This window comes from Neofelis nebulosa, chromosome X, assembly GCF_028018385.1.
Source record: "Neofelis nebulosa isolate mNeoNeb1 chromosome X, mNeoNeb1.pri, whole genome shotgun sequence".
Lineage (NCBI taxonomy): Eukaryota > Metazoa > Chordata > Mammalia > Carnivora > Felidae > Neofelis > Neofelis nebulosa.
In genome coordinates, this window is record NC_080800.1 from 40,967,933 (window position 1) to 40,983,695 (window position 15,763).

Genomic DNA, 15,763 nt, shown 5'->3' on the forward strand with positions numbered 1-15,763 from the left:
GGTCTGCTGTGTTCAGAGAATATACTTTGCCTGCTTTCAAATCTTTTAAATTTTCTGAGGCTTTTTATGGCCTAGCATATGGTCTGTCCCAGAGAATGATTCATTTGCGTGTGAAAAGGATGTGTGTTCTGCTCTTGTGGGATGGACTGTTTTATAGATGACAGTTGGTTCAAGTGTGTTGATAGCATTCGAGTCTTCTATATCCTTCCCGATATTCTACTCGCTCTATTTGTTATTCAGAGATGGGGTGTTGACATCCCCAACTATTATCGTTAAATTGTCCGTTTCCCCTTTCGATTCTGTCAGCTCTTGCCTCATGTATTCTGGGGCTCTATTGTTACATGCACATAGGTTCAAAATTGTTATATGTTCCTGCTACATTTACAATTTTAGCATTATGAAATACCCCCTCTGACCCTGATATTTTTTATCCTAAAGTCTATTTCATCATGTATTAGTATGGCTACTCTGGCACTTTATAGTTGCTGCTAGTATGGTGTATCTTTTCTCATCCTTGTATTTTTAACCTCTGTCCTCCAAAATAATGTGTGTCTCAAGGCGCCTGGGTGGCTCAGTCAGTTAAGCATCGGACTTCAGCTTAGGTCATGATCTCGAGGCTTGTGGGTTCGAGCCCCACGTCGGGCTCTGTGCGGACAGCTCGGAGCCTGGAGCCTGCTGCGGATTCTGTGTCTCCCTCTCCCTCTGCCCCTCCCCCATCTCTCTCTCTCAAAAATCAACACACATTAAAAAAAACTCTTCCATAAGGAAAACTCAAGGTTCATATGGCTTGCTTGATGAATTTCATCAGGGAGCTAAGGGAGAACTAACACTAACATTACACAAACTCTTCCAAAGAAAAGGAAGTCTTGTGGAGAAAAGAGGGAGGGAACCCTTTCCATCTTCTTCTATGAGATCAGCATTACTTTGATCCAAGAGCTGACAAGAAAGGAAAATGAAATTCAGTGTTTTTCAATATATTCTAAATGAAATGCTAGTAAATTAAATCCATAAATATATTAAAAGATAATAGGTTATTACTAACCTGGGTTTATTCTGGAAATGCAGTATTTGTAAATCAATGAATACAATATGTTACGCTGATAGAATAAAAGAAAAATCACATCTCACTAGGTAAAGGCATTTTTTAATGTTTTTTAAAATTTATTCTTCAGAAGGAGAGAGAGACAGAGACAGAGCATGAGGAGGGGAGGGGCACAGAGAGAGGGAGAGAGAATCGGAAGCAGGCTCCAGGCTCCGAGCTGTCAGCACAGAGCCCGATGCGGGGCTCAAACTCAGGAACAGCGAGATCATGACCTGAGCCAAAGCCGGACACTTAACCAACTGAGCTGCCCAGGCGCCCCCGTTTTTTTTTTTTTTTTCAATGTTTATTTTTGAGAAAAACACAGTGTTAGTGGGGGAGGGGCAGAGCGAGGGAGACGCAGTCTGAAACAGATGTCTGTCAATTCTTTTAAAAAAATTTTTTTTTAATGTTTATTTATTTTTGAGACAGAGAGAAACAGAGCATGAATGGGGGAGGGTCAGAGAGAGAGGGAGACAGAATCCAAAGCAGGCTCCAGGCTCCGAGCCGTCAGCACAGAGCCCGACGTGGGGCTCGAACTCATGGACCGTGAGATCGTGACCTGAGCCGAAGTCAGACGCTAAACCGACTGAGCCACCCATGCGCCCCAGACGTCTGTCAATTCTTAACCTGTATGGAGCCAAGCTGAAGAGCAGAAAATGGTAATTCAGAGCTTTCAGAAGTCACATGAAGTAGGGCAGGAAAATGGATTTACTGCTAGCTACTAAGGTAGCCAGGAACTTGAATGTCAAGATCCAATGAGAAAAGGAACCGCAGAAAATAGAGCTCCAAACTGTGGGCGTGGTTCAGTTTCTAAACCACGCGAGACAAGATGCCATGAAGTCAAGCAGAAAGCAGCAAGTAAGAGGCTAAAAAGTTAAGCAGAGCTTTTAGAAACCTCATAGTGATAGACAAAAGTTAGAGATCAAGGTCCCTCAGGGTTTCAGGTAAAAATCCCAAATGGCTTTGTCCTAGGAAGGGCAAACCAGATATGGAGATAAAACAGAGCCTCAAATCATCTGATTCCTTGATGGGATGGGGGTTATCTGCTTCTATTATACAGGGCTGCCAGAAAAAAAAAAGTAAATTATATCTGGAGGATTACATTTTTCATAGAAATCTTTGAAAACTTTTCATATACAATTTCTGGTGTTCAAAAAAAAAAAATCACAGGCTGCCATGAGTCAGATGAAGGAAACTAAGATGTAACAGACTATATAAATAAACCCATAGGCAAATCAAATATGTGAGTTATGAGACACAAACTTAAAAGAAATCAGGTGACAAAATTATATCGATTACAAGGAATCAAATGGAAATTTTAGAACTGAAAACAGAGCTTAAAGTAAGCACTAATAGACATTAGATGCAGCATAATATAAGCTTAGTGAATGGGAAGAGAGTTAGTAAAGAATATCCAGGCTAAAGCACTGAAAAAAAAATGAAAAAGAATGGAAAGAATGCAAGAGACATGGGGCATGGTGGAAAGATCTGATACATGTTTAATTGGAAAGGATACAAATTGGAAGAGATGTCCAAATTCACAGAAGATATCACACCGTTGATTCAAAGAGCTCTCCTGGGGCACCTGGGTGGCTCAGTTGGTTGAGAGCTTGACTTCGGCTCCGGTCACGATCTCACAGTTTGTGGGTTCGAGCCCCGCATTGGGCTCTGTGCTAACAGCTCGGAGCCTGGAGCCTGCTTCCGATTCTGTGTCTCCCTCTCTCTCTCTGCCCCTCCACTGCTGGTGCTCTGTCTCTCTCAAAAATGAATGAACATTACAAAAAACTCTCCTAATATAAAGCAGAATGGATACAAAGGAAATCATAACTAGGCAAATCATAATCAAACAGCTGAAAAACAAAAGAGAAAAAAGGAAAATCTAATTGCAGCCACAGAAAGAAAAGGCACATCACCTTCAAAGGAGAAATAAAACTGGCAGCTGACTTTTCAACAAATACAGTGAAAACCAAACACAAAGTGGTGTTTTAAATTTTTTTTTTACATTTATTTATTTTTGAGAGACAGAGCACAAGTGGGGGAGGGGCAGAGAGAGAATGAGACACAGAATCGGAAGCAGGCTCCAGGCTCTGAGCCGTCAGCCCAGAGCCTGACACAGGGTTCAAACTCACAACCATGAGATCATGACCTGAGCCGAAGTCAGATGCTCAACCGACGGAGCCACCCAGGCGCCCCAAGAAGTGGTGTTTTTAAAGTGACAAAATAAAATCACTCTTTACCTGGAATTTTACTGCCAGAGAAAACATCCTTTTTGAATGACGATGAAATAAATTTGGTTGCAGAAAAACCAAAAATGATAAAATCAATTGCCAGCATTCCTACACTAAAACAAATCCTCCAGATTTTTTTTTAAAGTTTATTTATTTTGAGAGAGAGAGAGAGAGGGAGGGACACAGAGAGAGAAAGAATCCCAAGCAGGCTCCCTGCGGTCAGCACAGAGCTCAACATGGGGCTCGAACTCACGAACCTCGAGATCCTGACCTGAGCTGACATCAAGAGTCAGATGCTTAACTGACTGAACCACCCAGGCGCCCCCTGAAGGTATCTGTGAAAGTTAGAAAATCTGGATCCTTAAAAAATAGAAGTGCAAAAAGGAGTGGAGAGTACTAGAAAGACAAAGTATGTGGGTAAATTTATAAGAACACCGTCTTAAACAATTACATCGCTTTGAGAGGCATTAAAATAGATGTGGACCTAAAATGCAGGTCAACAACAAGACAAAAGGGGAGATGGGCCAGAGCAAATATTTTACATTATTCAATTCTGGAGGAAGCAGTAAAAGGATTAATCTACAAGAGACTAATAAATCAGGAGTAGATGTCATCATCTCTAGGATAACCACAAAAGTATAATTAGAAACTTCAAGAAAGCAAGCCTGCTCAGCTCCTGCCCAGGGCACACCCTCCGGCCAGCCCTCACTCTTCAGGATGTTCCGGATCAGGTCTGCAACCTGGGGATTGCCAAGGGGACAGTCCAACTGGGTTCAGTAGGTCCACCTACTGGGATGCTTGAATCACACGGTAGAGCGTGTACCGATCTGAGCACCTGTAGCAACAGCGTGAGGCGGGTCTCCGGGACCCTCGTCAGGCTCGAAGATTCCCTGGGACTCAGGAAAGCTGTTCTACTTTTCAGAGTCCTGCGAGTCCTTCTGAGCTGCTTTATACGCGGTGATGACCTATTACAGTGACAGCACGCACAGGACAACCAGCAAGGGGAAAAAGGCACACGGGGGACGTCCAGTAGAAACCCGTGGTGACAGATCAGTTGTTTTCTCCCAAAGGAGTCACGCGGGTCAATGCTTAATTCTCCCAGGAATGGTGCGTCACAAAACCCGCTAAGTGCTGCCGGCCAGGGGAGCTCAGCCAAGCCTTGGGGTGCAGGGACTCTACTGGAGGTCATGCAGGCATGACCACGTGACTGACTTCAGCTACTCAGTCGACAGCCCCCAGACGTCAAACGAACACAGCGTGGCCCAGGGCCTCACACATACAAACACAGATGTTCACCGCAAGTCACAGTCTTTGTATAAACGATCTGGCCCAACAAGGACGGCGATGCCTGGAATCCAAAAACACTCTGATCGGGCAGAATACGACAGGGGCTTAGCGGCGGCCTCCCAGGAGCCGGACAAGGACCAATCCTCCGGAGACAGACTTTTCTTTCAAAAGCTTGGGTAACCAAGCTCCACTGAGTTACCCCTTCACAATGAATCTGAACTTAATTAACAGCCTAATTACCATTAAAAAAAATGTTTTCAGTTGGAGGTGAGTGGTGATTCTAGGCAGGGTGGGAAGATGGTTCCTTACCAAGAGGCCCAGTTGTGGAAAAGGTACCAAAAGGGGAGCCCACGGTGCAGGAAAGTGCAGCAAGGGCAACAGCATGTCCTCCAGTCTGTGGGAGAGAACCAAAAAACCCACCATTTGCCAGGTGGCTGACATGGGTCAAGTCCCGGGCTCTAAGAGATACAATCAACTGATTTGATTGATTGAACCATCAATCGCTGTTTGCCCAGGTAATCCTCAGGAAGAACCTGAAAGCCTGAGCTGAGTATGGGGCATAGTATGGGCTGGAGGGGCACCTTGGCGTTTCTTTCTTTTTTTAATTTAATTTTATTGAATGTTTACTTCTTTTTGAGAGAGAGAAAGAGACGGAGCGTGAGCAGGGGAGGGGCAGAGAGAGAGGGAGACACAGAATCTGAAGCAGGCTCCAGGCTCTGAGCTGCCAGCATGGAGCCCTACGCCGGGCTGGAACTCACGAACCGTGAGATCACGACCTGAGACGAAGTCAGACACGAAACCGACTGAGCCACCCAGCCGCCCCAGCTTGGCGTGTTTCTTACTTGCTAGTCGCCTGACTCACTGCTAGGAAAAACTGGCACTGCGTGAGCAATAACCAACCACATGCCCATCAACTTGCTCCTGTGTTATGAGGGTATGGGGACAGCCTGACTAAGGCCAAAGACGAGGTCCTTCTGCAGCTGGGGGTTTCTCTACTGTCCTTGGGACACTATCATATTAATTTTCTGGTCTCCTGATACCGATGTCTGAAAAGGTTAGCAGGTCGCCTCTCCTCTAGAAACAAATACGATGGTCTCTCGAGGACTGGCCATCGCTTACAAATGCGCAAAGAACTGACACTGGTGGCAATGCCCACTCCCCTGAGGGCAAACAGGCTTCTCTCCTGGGACTCCTACACAAGGCTTGGGACACTCACTTCCCAGAACTCTGCGGTGGAAGTTTGGGCTCTGATGCATCCAAACCACCCGGGAATGTCAGTTACCTCGGAGGGGAAAGGGAAAGACAGGGACAGAGCAGTATGCTCCAATGGAGATCCCAGACGCCTATGACGGCTCCGCGACGGTTTTGTCGCGTGCTTCTCGCAACAGTGCCTGGCACCCGCTGGCTCGGGCACAGAAGCAATCGGGTGGATCTGAGCTGGGACCTTGCGGTGCCCGGACCAAAGCGTTCTGCTTCGTGGCAGGCAGCTCCAGGGGCAGCACACGCTTGGGCCTCTTTCCCCAGACCCTGGCGGGAACCAGAAAACTTTCCTCAAGACACTTACAGGCCTTTTCAGCAGGCCATGCTGCCACCGGCTGGCACACCGGCCGGCACAGAGAACAACACGCTCGGCTACTTTACCCAGTGTTATCAAAAAGCAAACACCAGACTCTCCCTGGACGCCCCGGGTCGCACCCTGGGAGTAACACGACTTATTTCAGGAGACTCGGGCATCGGGGTTTCTCCCACTGCGCGCATCGCCCTCCCTCCCCGCCCGCTCCCAAGCGCTCTTCCGGGCCACTCCCCCGACGGAGCCCGCCCTCTGCTCTCTGACCCCTGGGGCAGGCCCGGTTCCCAGGGACAGGCCCCGCCCCCAAGATGGCGGCGCCCATGTGCCGCTGAGAACGGCAGCAGGCCCCACTACCCTTTCTCATTCCGAGAAGCTGAAGGCAGCGGAGAGCGCGGCTCCCGGGGATGGAGGGTGCGCGGCAGACGGCGCGGGAGACGGCGCCTCGGCCTCGGAGGCGGCGGGACCCGGGTCTCTGCGACCGTCCGCCGGCCCCTCGCCGCCCCCCGGCCTCTCGTGCGAGTCGTCCGGAAAACGGTCGCCCGCTCCGGTCCCTACATCGTGCCCCAGGCGAACCCCGTCGGAATCACTGGCCGCGACTCGCGCCATCTTGGCCATTGGCCGTGGAGGCCCCCGAAGCAGCTCCTGCGCGTGCGCCGCGCTCCGACCTCGGGCTGCGGGGCGCCGGGAGCGGAAGTGCTCCGCTGACCCGAGGGCGGCGCGAGGTCGCGCCGCTTGTCGTCATCCGACCTGGCTGCCGGGTTCTGGTAGCCAAGTACCGGGAGGCGGAGCAGGCACGGGCCGGAGGGCAGGTGGGGGTGATAGGTTCGCGCCCCTGCGACCTCGGGGCCCTGGGCTGAGTGTGGGCGACGGGCCGGGGGCGACAGCCAGTGATACTGTCATTGAGTCGGTGGGTCAGGTTCAGCGGCCGTTTGCTGAGTGTCTAGTACGTGCGAGGCGCCCTTGGGGTGCATGGTCATCCTCCCGAGGGCTGTGAGTAGGTACTACGATTGTCTTCATTATATCGCGAGAAAGCAACAACAGAAAGGCTCAGCCTGTCCAGAGTCACACGGCTAGAAAACCCTGGGAGATCCTTCTAGCACCTATGCGTTTCTAACGAACGTTCCCGAAATGTATCAACTTTGTGCTTGCTGTGTGCCTTCCCTGCTAGAACACAGCTCCGCAGGGTCGGGGAACTCTGATTACTTTGTTCACTGATGTACCTGCAACACGTTGGACAGGCCCACAGTAGGCACTCAACTTTTTCACTGAATGAATCCAAGCGACAGGGCGGGCAATCAGTTCGAGTCCACAGCTAGGACCCTTATGGGATGACGCAGTGCTTAGCTCCTTGTCTGGCGACAGTTAGGCTGCTACTAAGCGTTTACTCTTAACACTGAAACGAGGCCTTGTGGCTGCTTCCATAAAGTATTCCATCTGGGTTTTCCTCACTTTTACTGCCTTGTGGCTGCTTCCATAAAGTATTCCATCTGGGTTTTCCTCACTTTCACTGCCTCAGAGAGGTTGCTCACTGCATCTCCTGTGCGGTCATTGTTTCCAGGGTCAGGGCGCATCAGTGAGACCACTGCTCACCTCCTGCGGGCTCCGGCTCGGCCGCCCCTGGGCTTCCTAGTCTACAGAAGAGCCAGTCGAGGCCTCAGAAGGTGAGTTCCCTGGCTCAGGGACAGATGCGGTGCTGTGGCCATGGTCCCAACGGAGATGCGTTTGTCTCTGGATCCTTTGGTCCTGCGTCGTTAGGAACAAGAGAGCTCTTATCAGAGTCCTAGGAGGAGGAGCCTCAGCCCAGAGCCCAGGGCCCAGGGAGGAGGCTCACAGGACAGACCCAGAGCCCAAAGCTGAGGGAGGAGGTTCACAGGACAGACCCAGACCCTACAGCAGAGGGAAGAGGCTCACAGGACAGACTCAGAGCCCAGGGCCGAGAGGGGAGGCTCACAGGACAAGTGGGAATATTGCACTTCCAGGGTAAGGTGTTCTAAAAGCTCATCTGTTTCTTTAAAAAGGTTAAAATAATTTTAGTTACATAAACACCGTATACTGGACTGTCTCAAATAGTGTAGGGAGCAGCAAAGAACATTTGTGTAGACAGTAGCAATGCACAGAGCCTGACACGGGGCTCGAACTCATGGACTGTGAGATCATGACCTGAGCTGAAGTGGGTCCCTTAACGGACTGAGCCACCCAGGTGCCCCTATCAGCCCCCTTTCTTTTTGTGATGTGTTTCCTGGTAAGTTTCAGAGACCAGTACATTTCACCCCTGAATACTTTCACAGGCATATCATTTAACTATGTTTGTGTTTAATGCTTAATAGGTATTTTAATAAAAAATAAATTCATACATAGCACCATCTGGTATTTGATTGTATGTCATCATGTTTAATATAATCCCTATATATATTTTTCATGCATTTTCATTATATATTTATGCTGATATGACACTTTTTTAAGTGATATTTATTGGGATATAATTTATATATCAAAAGTTCACCTTTCTAGGGGCACCTGGGTGGCTCAGTCGGTTGAGTGTCTGATTTCGGCTTAGGTCGTGATCTCGCGGTCTGTGAGTTCGAGCCCCGCGTCAGACTCTGTGCTGACAGCTCGGAGCCTGGAGCCTGTTTCGGATTCTGTGTCTCCCTCTCTCTCTGACCCTCCCCCGTTCATGCTCTGTCTCAAGAATAAATAAACTGTTAAAAAAAATTTAAAAAAAAAGAAAAAGTTCACCTTTCTTCACTGTACAGTCCCATGGATTTGACGGAGATTGAGTCATGGAACCACGATATTAGACTTTTTCATCACTCCCCCCTCAAAACCATTGTTCCCTTTATTTTTAAACTATTCTTTCCACTCCCAGACTTGATCTTTTTTTTTTTTATTGTACTTTAATTCTTTGTAGAAAGTCCTAGAAATGAATCTTTTAGTATATGGCCGAATGCAGCTCCCTTCTTTCGCTTAATGCTTTTTAATTTCATCCATGTTGTGGCACATTGTGTTATTTTGTCGCTTTCATAGCCAAGTAATGTTCCGGTGTGTTTATCTGTGGACCACCTAATGCCCACTGCAATTGTTTAAGGTTTCGCGTTATTCTTAAGGAAACTAGTGAACATCTTGTACAGATATTTATGTGGACATATGTTTTTCTGTTTCTTGGATAAATATCTGGAGTGGGGTTGCCTGGTCATATGGTAAGCATATGTTTCACTTAGAAGACATTTCCAGAGGGTTCTGCCAACTAGCTCTACCATTTGGTTTTCCCACCAACAACACACCTTTTGTGTAGGTGTGTAAAGGTATCTCACCGTGACTTGAATTTGCATTTTTGTAACGACTCTCGATGTTGAACATCTTGCCACGTGCTTGCCTCCCCCATCTGTTCATCTTTGGCGAGGTATCTGTTGTAATCTTTTGCCTTTTTTGTTTGTTATGAAGTTGCTATTTTTACAACCTTTTATATACACCTATATCTTTATATACATGCACACACATGCAGTATCTGTTATCTTTATATATTGTAGTTGCAAGCTCTTTATCTTCTATGTGTTTTCCCAGTGTTTCCTCCCAAGTTGGGGCATGTTTTGTTCTGAACAGTGTCTTCTGAAGGAGACATCTTTATTTTTGATAAAGTGCAACTTAGCAAGTTTTTCTCTTGTGGTTGATGCTTTTGTGTTCCATTTGTCAAATTTCTTTCTACCCCAGGGTAAGAAAGATTTTTCTCATAATTTTTCTAACAGAAGATTACAGTTTGGTACTTGTAATTAAGCCTGTGGTGGATAATGAGTTAACTTTTATATCCGGTGTGAGGTAAGGGTCAACATTCTTTTATATTCTTATTTTTTGCATACTCCTTTCCATTCGATTCAGTAACATTTCTGAAAAGACTTCTTTCCCAGTTTCCCTAGCACCCTTCCTAAAAATGAGTTGAATACGTATGTATCAGTCTATCTGCATATACCACATTGTGCTAATTACGGCAGCCTTATATTAAGTGCTCAAATCAGGTAGTGTGAGTCCTCCAGATTTGCTGTTTGTTTTCACAGTTGTTTTGGCAACTCTAGGTCCTTGCTCTTTTCATATAAATTTTATTTTTTTAATGTTTATTTATTTATCTTTATTTTTTTCAGTATATGAAATTTATCGTCAAATTGGTTTCCATACAACACCCAGTGCTCATCCCAAAAGGTGCCCTCCTCAATGCCCATCACCCCCCCTCCCCTCCCTCCCACCCCCATCAACCCTCAGTTTGTTCTCAGTTTTTAAGAGTCTCCTATGCTTTGGCTCTCTCCCACTCTAACCTCTTTTTTGGTTTTTTCCTTCCCCTCCCCCATGGGTTTCTGTTAAGTTTCTCAGGATCCACATAAGAGTGAAACCATATGGTATCTGCCTTTCTCGGTATGGCTTTTCTTTCACTTAGCATCACACTCTCCAGTTCCATCCACGTGGCTACAAAAGGCCATATTTCATTCTTTCTCATTGCCACGTAGTACTCTATTGTGTATATAAACCACAATTTCTTTTTTTTTTTTTTTTTTAATTTTTTTTTTTTTCCAACGTTTTTAATTTATTTTTGGGACAGAGAGAGACAGAGCATGAACGGGGGAGGGGCAGAGACAGAGGGAGACACAGAAGCGGAAACAGGCTCCAGGCTCTGAGCCATCAGCCCAGAGCCTGACGCGGGGCTCGAACTCACGGACCGCGAGATCATGACCTGGCTGAAGTCGGACGCTTAACCGACTGCGCCACCCAGGCGCCCCTATAAACCACAATTTCTTATCCATTCATCAGTTGATGGACATTTAGGCTCTTTCCATCATATAAATTTTAGAATTTGGTTGTCAATCTCTGTGAGGAAAAGCCTGCAGATTTGGAGATTGCATTGAGTCTGTGGATTATAGTTCTGCCAGCTGTATTGACTCTTCTGATTTATTAACATGGTAAAACTCTCCATTTACAGGTGTTCTTGAATTTATCTCAGTAATGTTTTACAGTTTTGAATGGACAGGCCTTTGCACATATTTTGTTATTCCTGTTGTATATTCCTACAGCATTAATGGTGGGAGTGTGTTGTATGTATTCATTTTTTTGCATTTCAGTTTTCTATATTGACTTTGTAGCCTAGGACCTTCCTAAGCATACATATATTAGGGGCTAGTAGCTTTTTTGTTGAAAGTTTGGCATTTTCTACATAAACAATCCTATAGTTGTGAATAAAGACTATTTTATTTCTTCCTTTCTAATCTGGATGCCTTTATTCCTTTTTCTTGCCTTATTGTACTGGCTAAGATCTTTGGTACAACGTTGCCTATGTATAGGGAGAGTGACATCCTTGCCTTGCTCCTGACCTTGGGCCAAAATCATTCATTCTTTCACCACTGGGTATAATTCAGCTTGTAGGGGTTTTCACAGATGCCAGGTAGCAGTTGAGGACATCTCCTTCTAATCCTGGTTTTGTGAGAGTTTTTATCATGACTGGGTACTGAATGTCACAAATGCTTTTAGGGATTAACTAATATCACTCTTTTTTCTTAGTCTTACATTTTATGTAATTATGTATCTTGTCGGGTTTAGGCCTGTCATTTCATTATTTGTTTTCTTTTTGTCCTCTCTTTTTTGGTTCTTGTTGTCTTGCTTCCCCATTCCTCTCTGGAATATTTGTGTGGTTTTTTTTTTTAAAGTTAAACTTCTAGGGGTGCCTAGGTGGCTCAGTCAGTTGAGCGTCTGACTTCGGCTCAGGTCATGATCTCGCGGTCTGTGAGTTCGAGCCCCGTGTCGGGCTGTGTGCAGACAGCTCAGAGCCTGGAGCCTGCTTCGGATTCTGTGTCTCCCTCTCTCTGCCCCTCCCCAGCTCGTACTCTGTCTCTCTCTGTCAAAAATAAATAAACATTAAAAAAATTTTTTTTAAATAAAAACAATAAAGTTAAACTTCTATTTTGAGATAACTGTAGATTCCCATGCACTTATGGGAAATAATACAGGAAGATTCCTGTACCCTCAGGCAGTATCCCCCACTGGTGCCATCTTGCAAAACTATAGTACAAAATACAACCAGGATATTGACATTAATGCAGGCAAGATACACAACATTTCTGTCACCATAAGGAATTTTATAGCCATATCCCTTCCTCCCACCCCTACCCTTACCCCCTCCTTAAGCCCTGGCAAGTACTAATTTGTTCCCCATTTTTGTAATTTTTTTCATTTCAAGAACATTAACAAATGGACTCATACAGTATGTAATCTTACAGGATCAATTCTTTTCACTCAGTATAATTCTCTGGAGATTTATCTGGGTTTTGTATTAGTAGTTTCTTCCTTTTTGTCACTGAGTTGTATTCCACTAAATGGATCAGTTTATCTAACTGCGTAACTGTTCTTTCCATTAGCAATATGCATTGCAGGTTCCTCCATATCTTTTTTTTTTTAATGTTTATTCATTTTTTGAGAGACAGAGCACGAGTAGGGGAGGGGCAGAGAGGGAGACACAGAATCTGAAGCAGCCTCCAGGGTCCGAGCCGTCCGCACAGAGCCCGACGCGGGGCCTGAACTCATGAACTGTGAGATCATGACCCGAGCCGAAGTCGGCCGCTATTGAAGGGCATCCAGGCTGCTTCCGGTTTTGGACCACTGTGAATAAAGCTGCTATAAAGCTGTCATTTACACATGTAGGTTTTTCTGTGGACAGAAGTTTCAACTCCTGGTTCCTTTCCTTTTGAGGTTTTTGTTTTGTTACATTTAGAGAGAGAGAGTACACACATGCGGAAGGGCCACAGAGAGAGGGAGAGAGAATCCCAAGCAGGCTCCGTGCTGCCAGTGCAGAGCCCAGTGCGGGGCTCAAACTCACGAACCATGAGATCGTGACCTGATACAAAACTAAGAGTCAGATACTTAACCGACTGAGCTACGTGGGTGCCCCTCCTTTTGAGGTTTTTAATTTTTTTACTGTGAACTCATTTTCAGTGAGAGTTCTTTTCCATGGAAATTCTGTGTGCTCGTTATGACGGCATCCCTGCCGAACTGTTGGGCCCGTGCCACTGCTGGGGCCCAGCGGTTTCCCTAAGGCAGGACCAGCTGTCAGGAATTTTTCAACCTCTGGGTTTTGTACTCTGCTTCAGATGTCCGTGTGGAGTGCGTGCCTGCCTGTGGCACAGGACTTGGGTTCTCATTTCCTGTAAGTGACTCCTGATTCTTACTGTTTTCATCAGCCAGGGGGTGACAGCTTTCTAGTTCCTGTTTTAAAAGCTGCAATGTCCTTTATGACTTCCGGCTTTAAGGCAGTATCTCGGTTCTAGTTCTTTGCCCGCCTGTGGCCTGGAATCCGCTCCACTCACGAATTAGAGCCTTAATCCCCCAACTGCAAAGCCATACGTCATCCGTTTCCGTTCACCCCTCACTTTAAATCACATAATAATATTCTTCATTGATCTTCAGCCTGTCTGTGTATTAAGTCTTTTAAATACTGGCCAGCATCTCATCGTATTTGCAGTCAGAGGAGGTGGCGGGGGGCACAGGGAGAGCCCATTTACGTCAGCCCAAGTCCCGTTGATAGGAGTGCGCAGCAGGACGTTTATGACTTAATTTTATCCCATAACATTATATAGAGTAGAAATGATGATTTATTGCATTTTTCCCCCTAGAACTCAGGCAAGTTGAAGACCAGCTAGACCACCCCAGGGAAAGCCAAGACCAACCTGTGTGGCAGACTGCATTCGCAGACAGGGAAGCACAGAAAGATCCAAGCGGCCAAGAATTCACAACATTCAGAAAAATCATTTATCCAAGCACAGACTTCGTTTCTATAAGACAAAGACTCTCTAAATATTACTCGTGGGGAAGGTGTTCAAAGTGTAATTTAAACTTTCTCTACATAAGTAAAGACTCTTTAGTTTTTTTTTTAATGTTTATTTATTTTTGAGAGAGAGAGACAGAGTGCAAGTGGGGGAGGGGCAGAGAGAGAGGGAGACACAGAATCTGAAGCAGGTTCCAGGCTCCGAGCTGTCAGCACAGAGCCTGATGTGGGGCTCGAACCCACAAACCGCGAGATCATGACCTGAGCCGAAGTCAGACACTTAAGCAACTGAGCCACCCAGGCGCCCCAAGGCTCTTTAGTTTTATAAAAATATTACATTAATGGATTTTTCTGCTTTTTGGCAACAATTTTAAGGAGGATAATGACAGTCCCACATCCCCCAACCAAACAGCTAAACTGATGTTTTATAGCTGAAGAAACCATCATAAGGAGTGTGTTTATTTTCTTAAAGTTTTGATTTATTCATTTTGAGAGAGAGAGAGAATCCCAAGTAGGCTCTGTGCTGTCAGTGCAGAGCCTGATGCGGATCTCGAACCCACAAACTGCGAGATCGTGACTTGAGCTGAAACCAAGAGTCAGATGCTCAACCGACTGAGCCGTCCAGGCACCCCAGGACTGTGTTTAGGACTCAGAGATAGTAAGTGACATAGCAAGCATTAGCCATCTCCTCTAACTGACGTTCAGTGCCCTTCATCCCTCCAGACCTCACCCAGTGGAAGCAAGGTGAGAGAACATCCTGTGTGCTTATTTACTACTGTCTCCGTTTTGTGCTGGGTTGAAACGTTTAGGAGAAAGCAAAAAGCAGACTCGCATTCCCACGTATACTACAGTTGGTCTTGCCAGGCCAGCAGTCTTGCTGGAACGGCTAGGGGGGAGGGAGGGGAAACTGCAAAGAAAAATGCCTTTGGGCAATCGCAGAGCCGTGGAAACAACGAGGACTCGAGGAATGAAAATTCTAGAGAGTGAAGTGCCTTTTCCAGGTGAGCGGATGATCGCTGTCCGTTATCTGGAGGCATCTGCTGAATCTGGGGGCAAGTGGAGGATGGGGCTCGGCCCGGGGTTAAGGACTTTCAGGAGGGGCGGGTAGAGATCCAGAAGAGCTTGTAGAGGTTATATAGGGCCAACTGGGAAACGAAAAGAGCTCCAGGAGCATGACTGCCTTTGTCCAGGGGGTGCTTGCCGCGTTTGTGATGGCGCAGGAGGTTAGCGGGCCCAGGCCAGAAACACAACGTGAGCCCTCTTGTGTCGCGTGCTTTGCAAACAGTCTGGACAGAGCACGAGGTCCGCACGATCGTGGAGGAGGAGGCTGAAGAGCTCAGCTCAGTACCTATGAAGGGGGAACTAAATCTCCAGAAGTCTCACGTCTGAGGAGACAGAGAGCCAACAGGCTCTCTCGGGCAGAAGCGCAGCAGGGACAGCCTGAGGAACGGTGCTGGGGAGAGCTAGGTTATCTTCACCCAGCAGTCTGACCCTGCTCTATCGGAGGTGATCGGTCCCAGGCCTCGTCTGCTGAATGAGGAAAAGGCAAACCCAGGCACCTGTAACCTCCACGGTTTTTTAACATACGCCGTCTGATACAGAAGCTTACTAGACATGAGAAAAGGCAGAGAGATGTGGTTGTTGGGACAAAATGAACAATTGTGGTAGGCATGCTTCTAAGGATGACGCCCACGGACTCTCTTCCTTCTATAATCCGTGCCCCCTCCCCAGCCCTTTGGGTGAAACGTGTGAATATAATGATAGCTGTGGTTACGCTATATTCTATGCCCAAAGGGGGATTA

At 46.6% G+C, this 15,763-nt stretch overlaps 2 protein-coding genes and 1 long non-coding RNA gene across 5 annotated transcripts in view; 1 reads left to right on the plus strand and 2 right to left on the minus strand.

Annotated features, from left to right (window-relative positions):
- Positions 1 to 3,470: 3,470 nt before the first annotated feature.
- LOC131503173 (uncharacterized) lies at positions 3,471 to 6,797 on the minus strand. The gene is made up of 2 exons (XR_009257344.1): positions 6,722 to 6,797; positions 3,471 to 4,983 (listed from the first exon to the last, which is right to left on the minus strand). It is a non-coding gene; the product is annotated as an uncharacterized LOC131503173 (long non-coding RNA).
- On the plus strand, positions 6,155 to 14,064 carry LOC131503171 (uncharacterized). Of its 3 annotated transcripts, XR_009257342.1 has the most exons (4): positions 6,846 to 6,975; positions 7,725 to 8,146; positions 13,288 to 13,343; positions 13,810 to 14,064. XR_009257342.1 is itself a non-coding variant. In XM_058714679.1 (2 exons), the coding sequence occupies exon 1, from the start codon at positions 6,179 to 6,181 to the stop codon at positions 6,869 to 6,871; it is 693 nt and encodes a 230-aa protein (XP_058570662.1). In that variant the 5' UTR covers positions 6,155 to 6,178; the 3' UTR covers positions 6,872 to 6,975; positions 7,725 to 7,985. The 3 variants fall into 3 exon arrangements, 1 of the variants encoding a protein (XP_058570662.1); XR_009257343.1 differs by lacking the exon at positions 13,288 to 13,343; XM_058714679.1 differs by lacking the exons at positions 13,288 to 13,343; positions 13,810 to 14,064 and having other exon boundaries at positions 6,155 to 6,975; positions 7,725 to 7,985.
- The window catches only part of ZNF674 (zinc finger protein 674), a 50,345-nt gene continuing 42,386 nt past the window's right edge, over positions 7,805 to 15,763 (minus strand). The window contains exon 6 of the mRNA XM_058714677.1: positions 7,805 to 7,909. Within this exon, the coding sequence (XP_058570660.1) occupies positions 7,842 to 7,909 (68 nt within the window). The 3' untranslated portion in view covers positions 7,805 to 7,841. The remainder of the gene's footprint in view (positions 7,910 to 15,763) is intronic.

What these genes read in the sequence shown, in the direction of transcription:
- LOC131503171 (XM_058714679.1), top strand. Translation starts at nt 6,179, where the DNA reads ATGCTGCCACCGGCTGGCACACCGGCCGGCACAGAGAACAACACGCTC.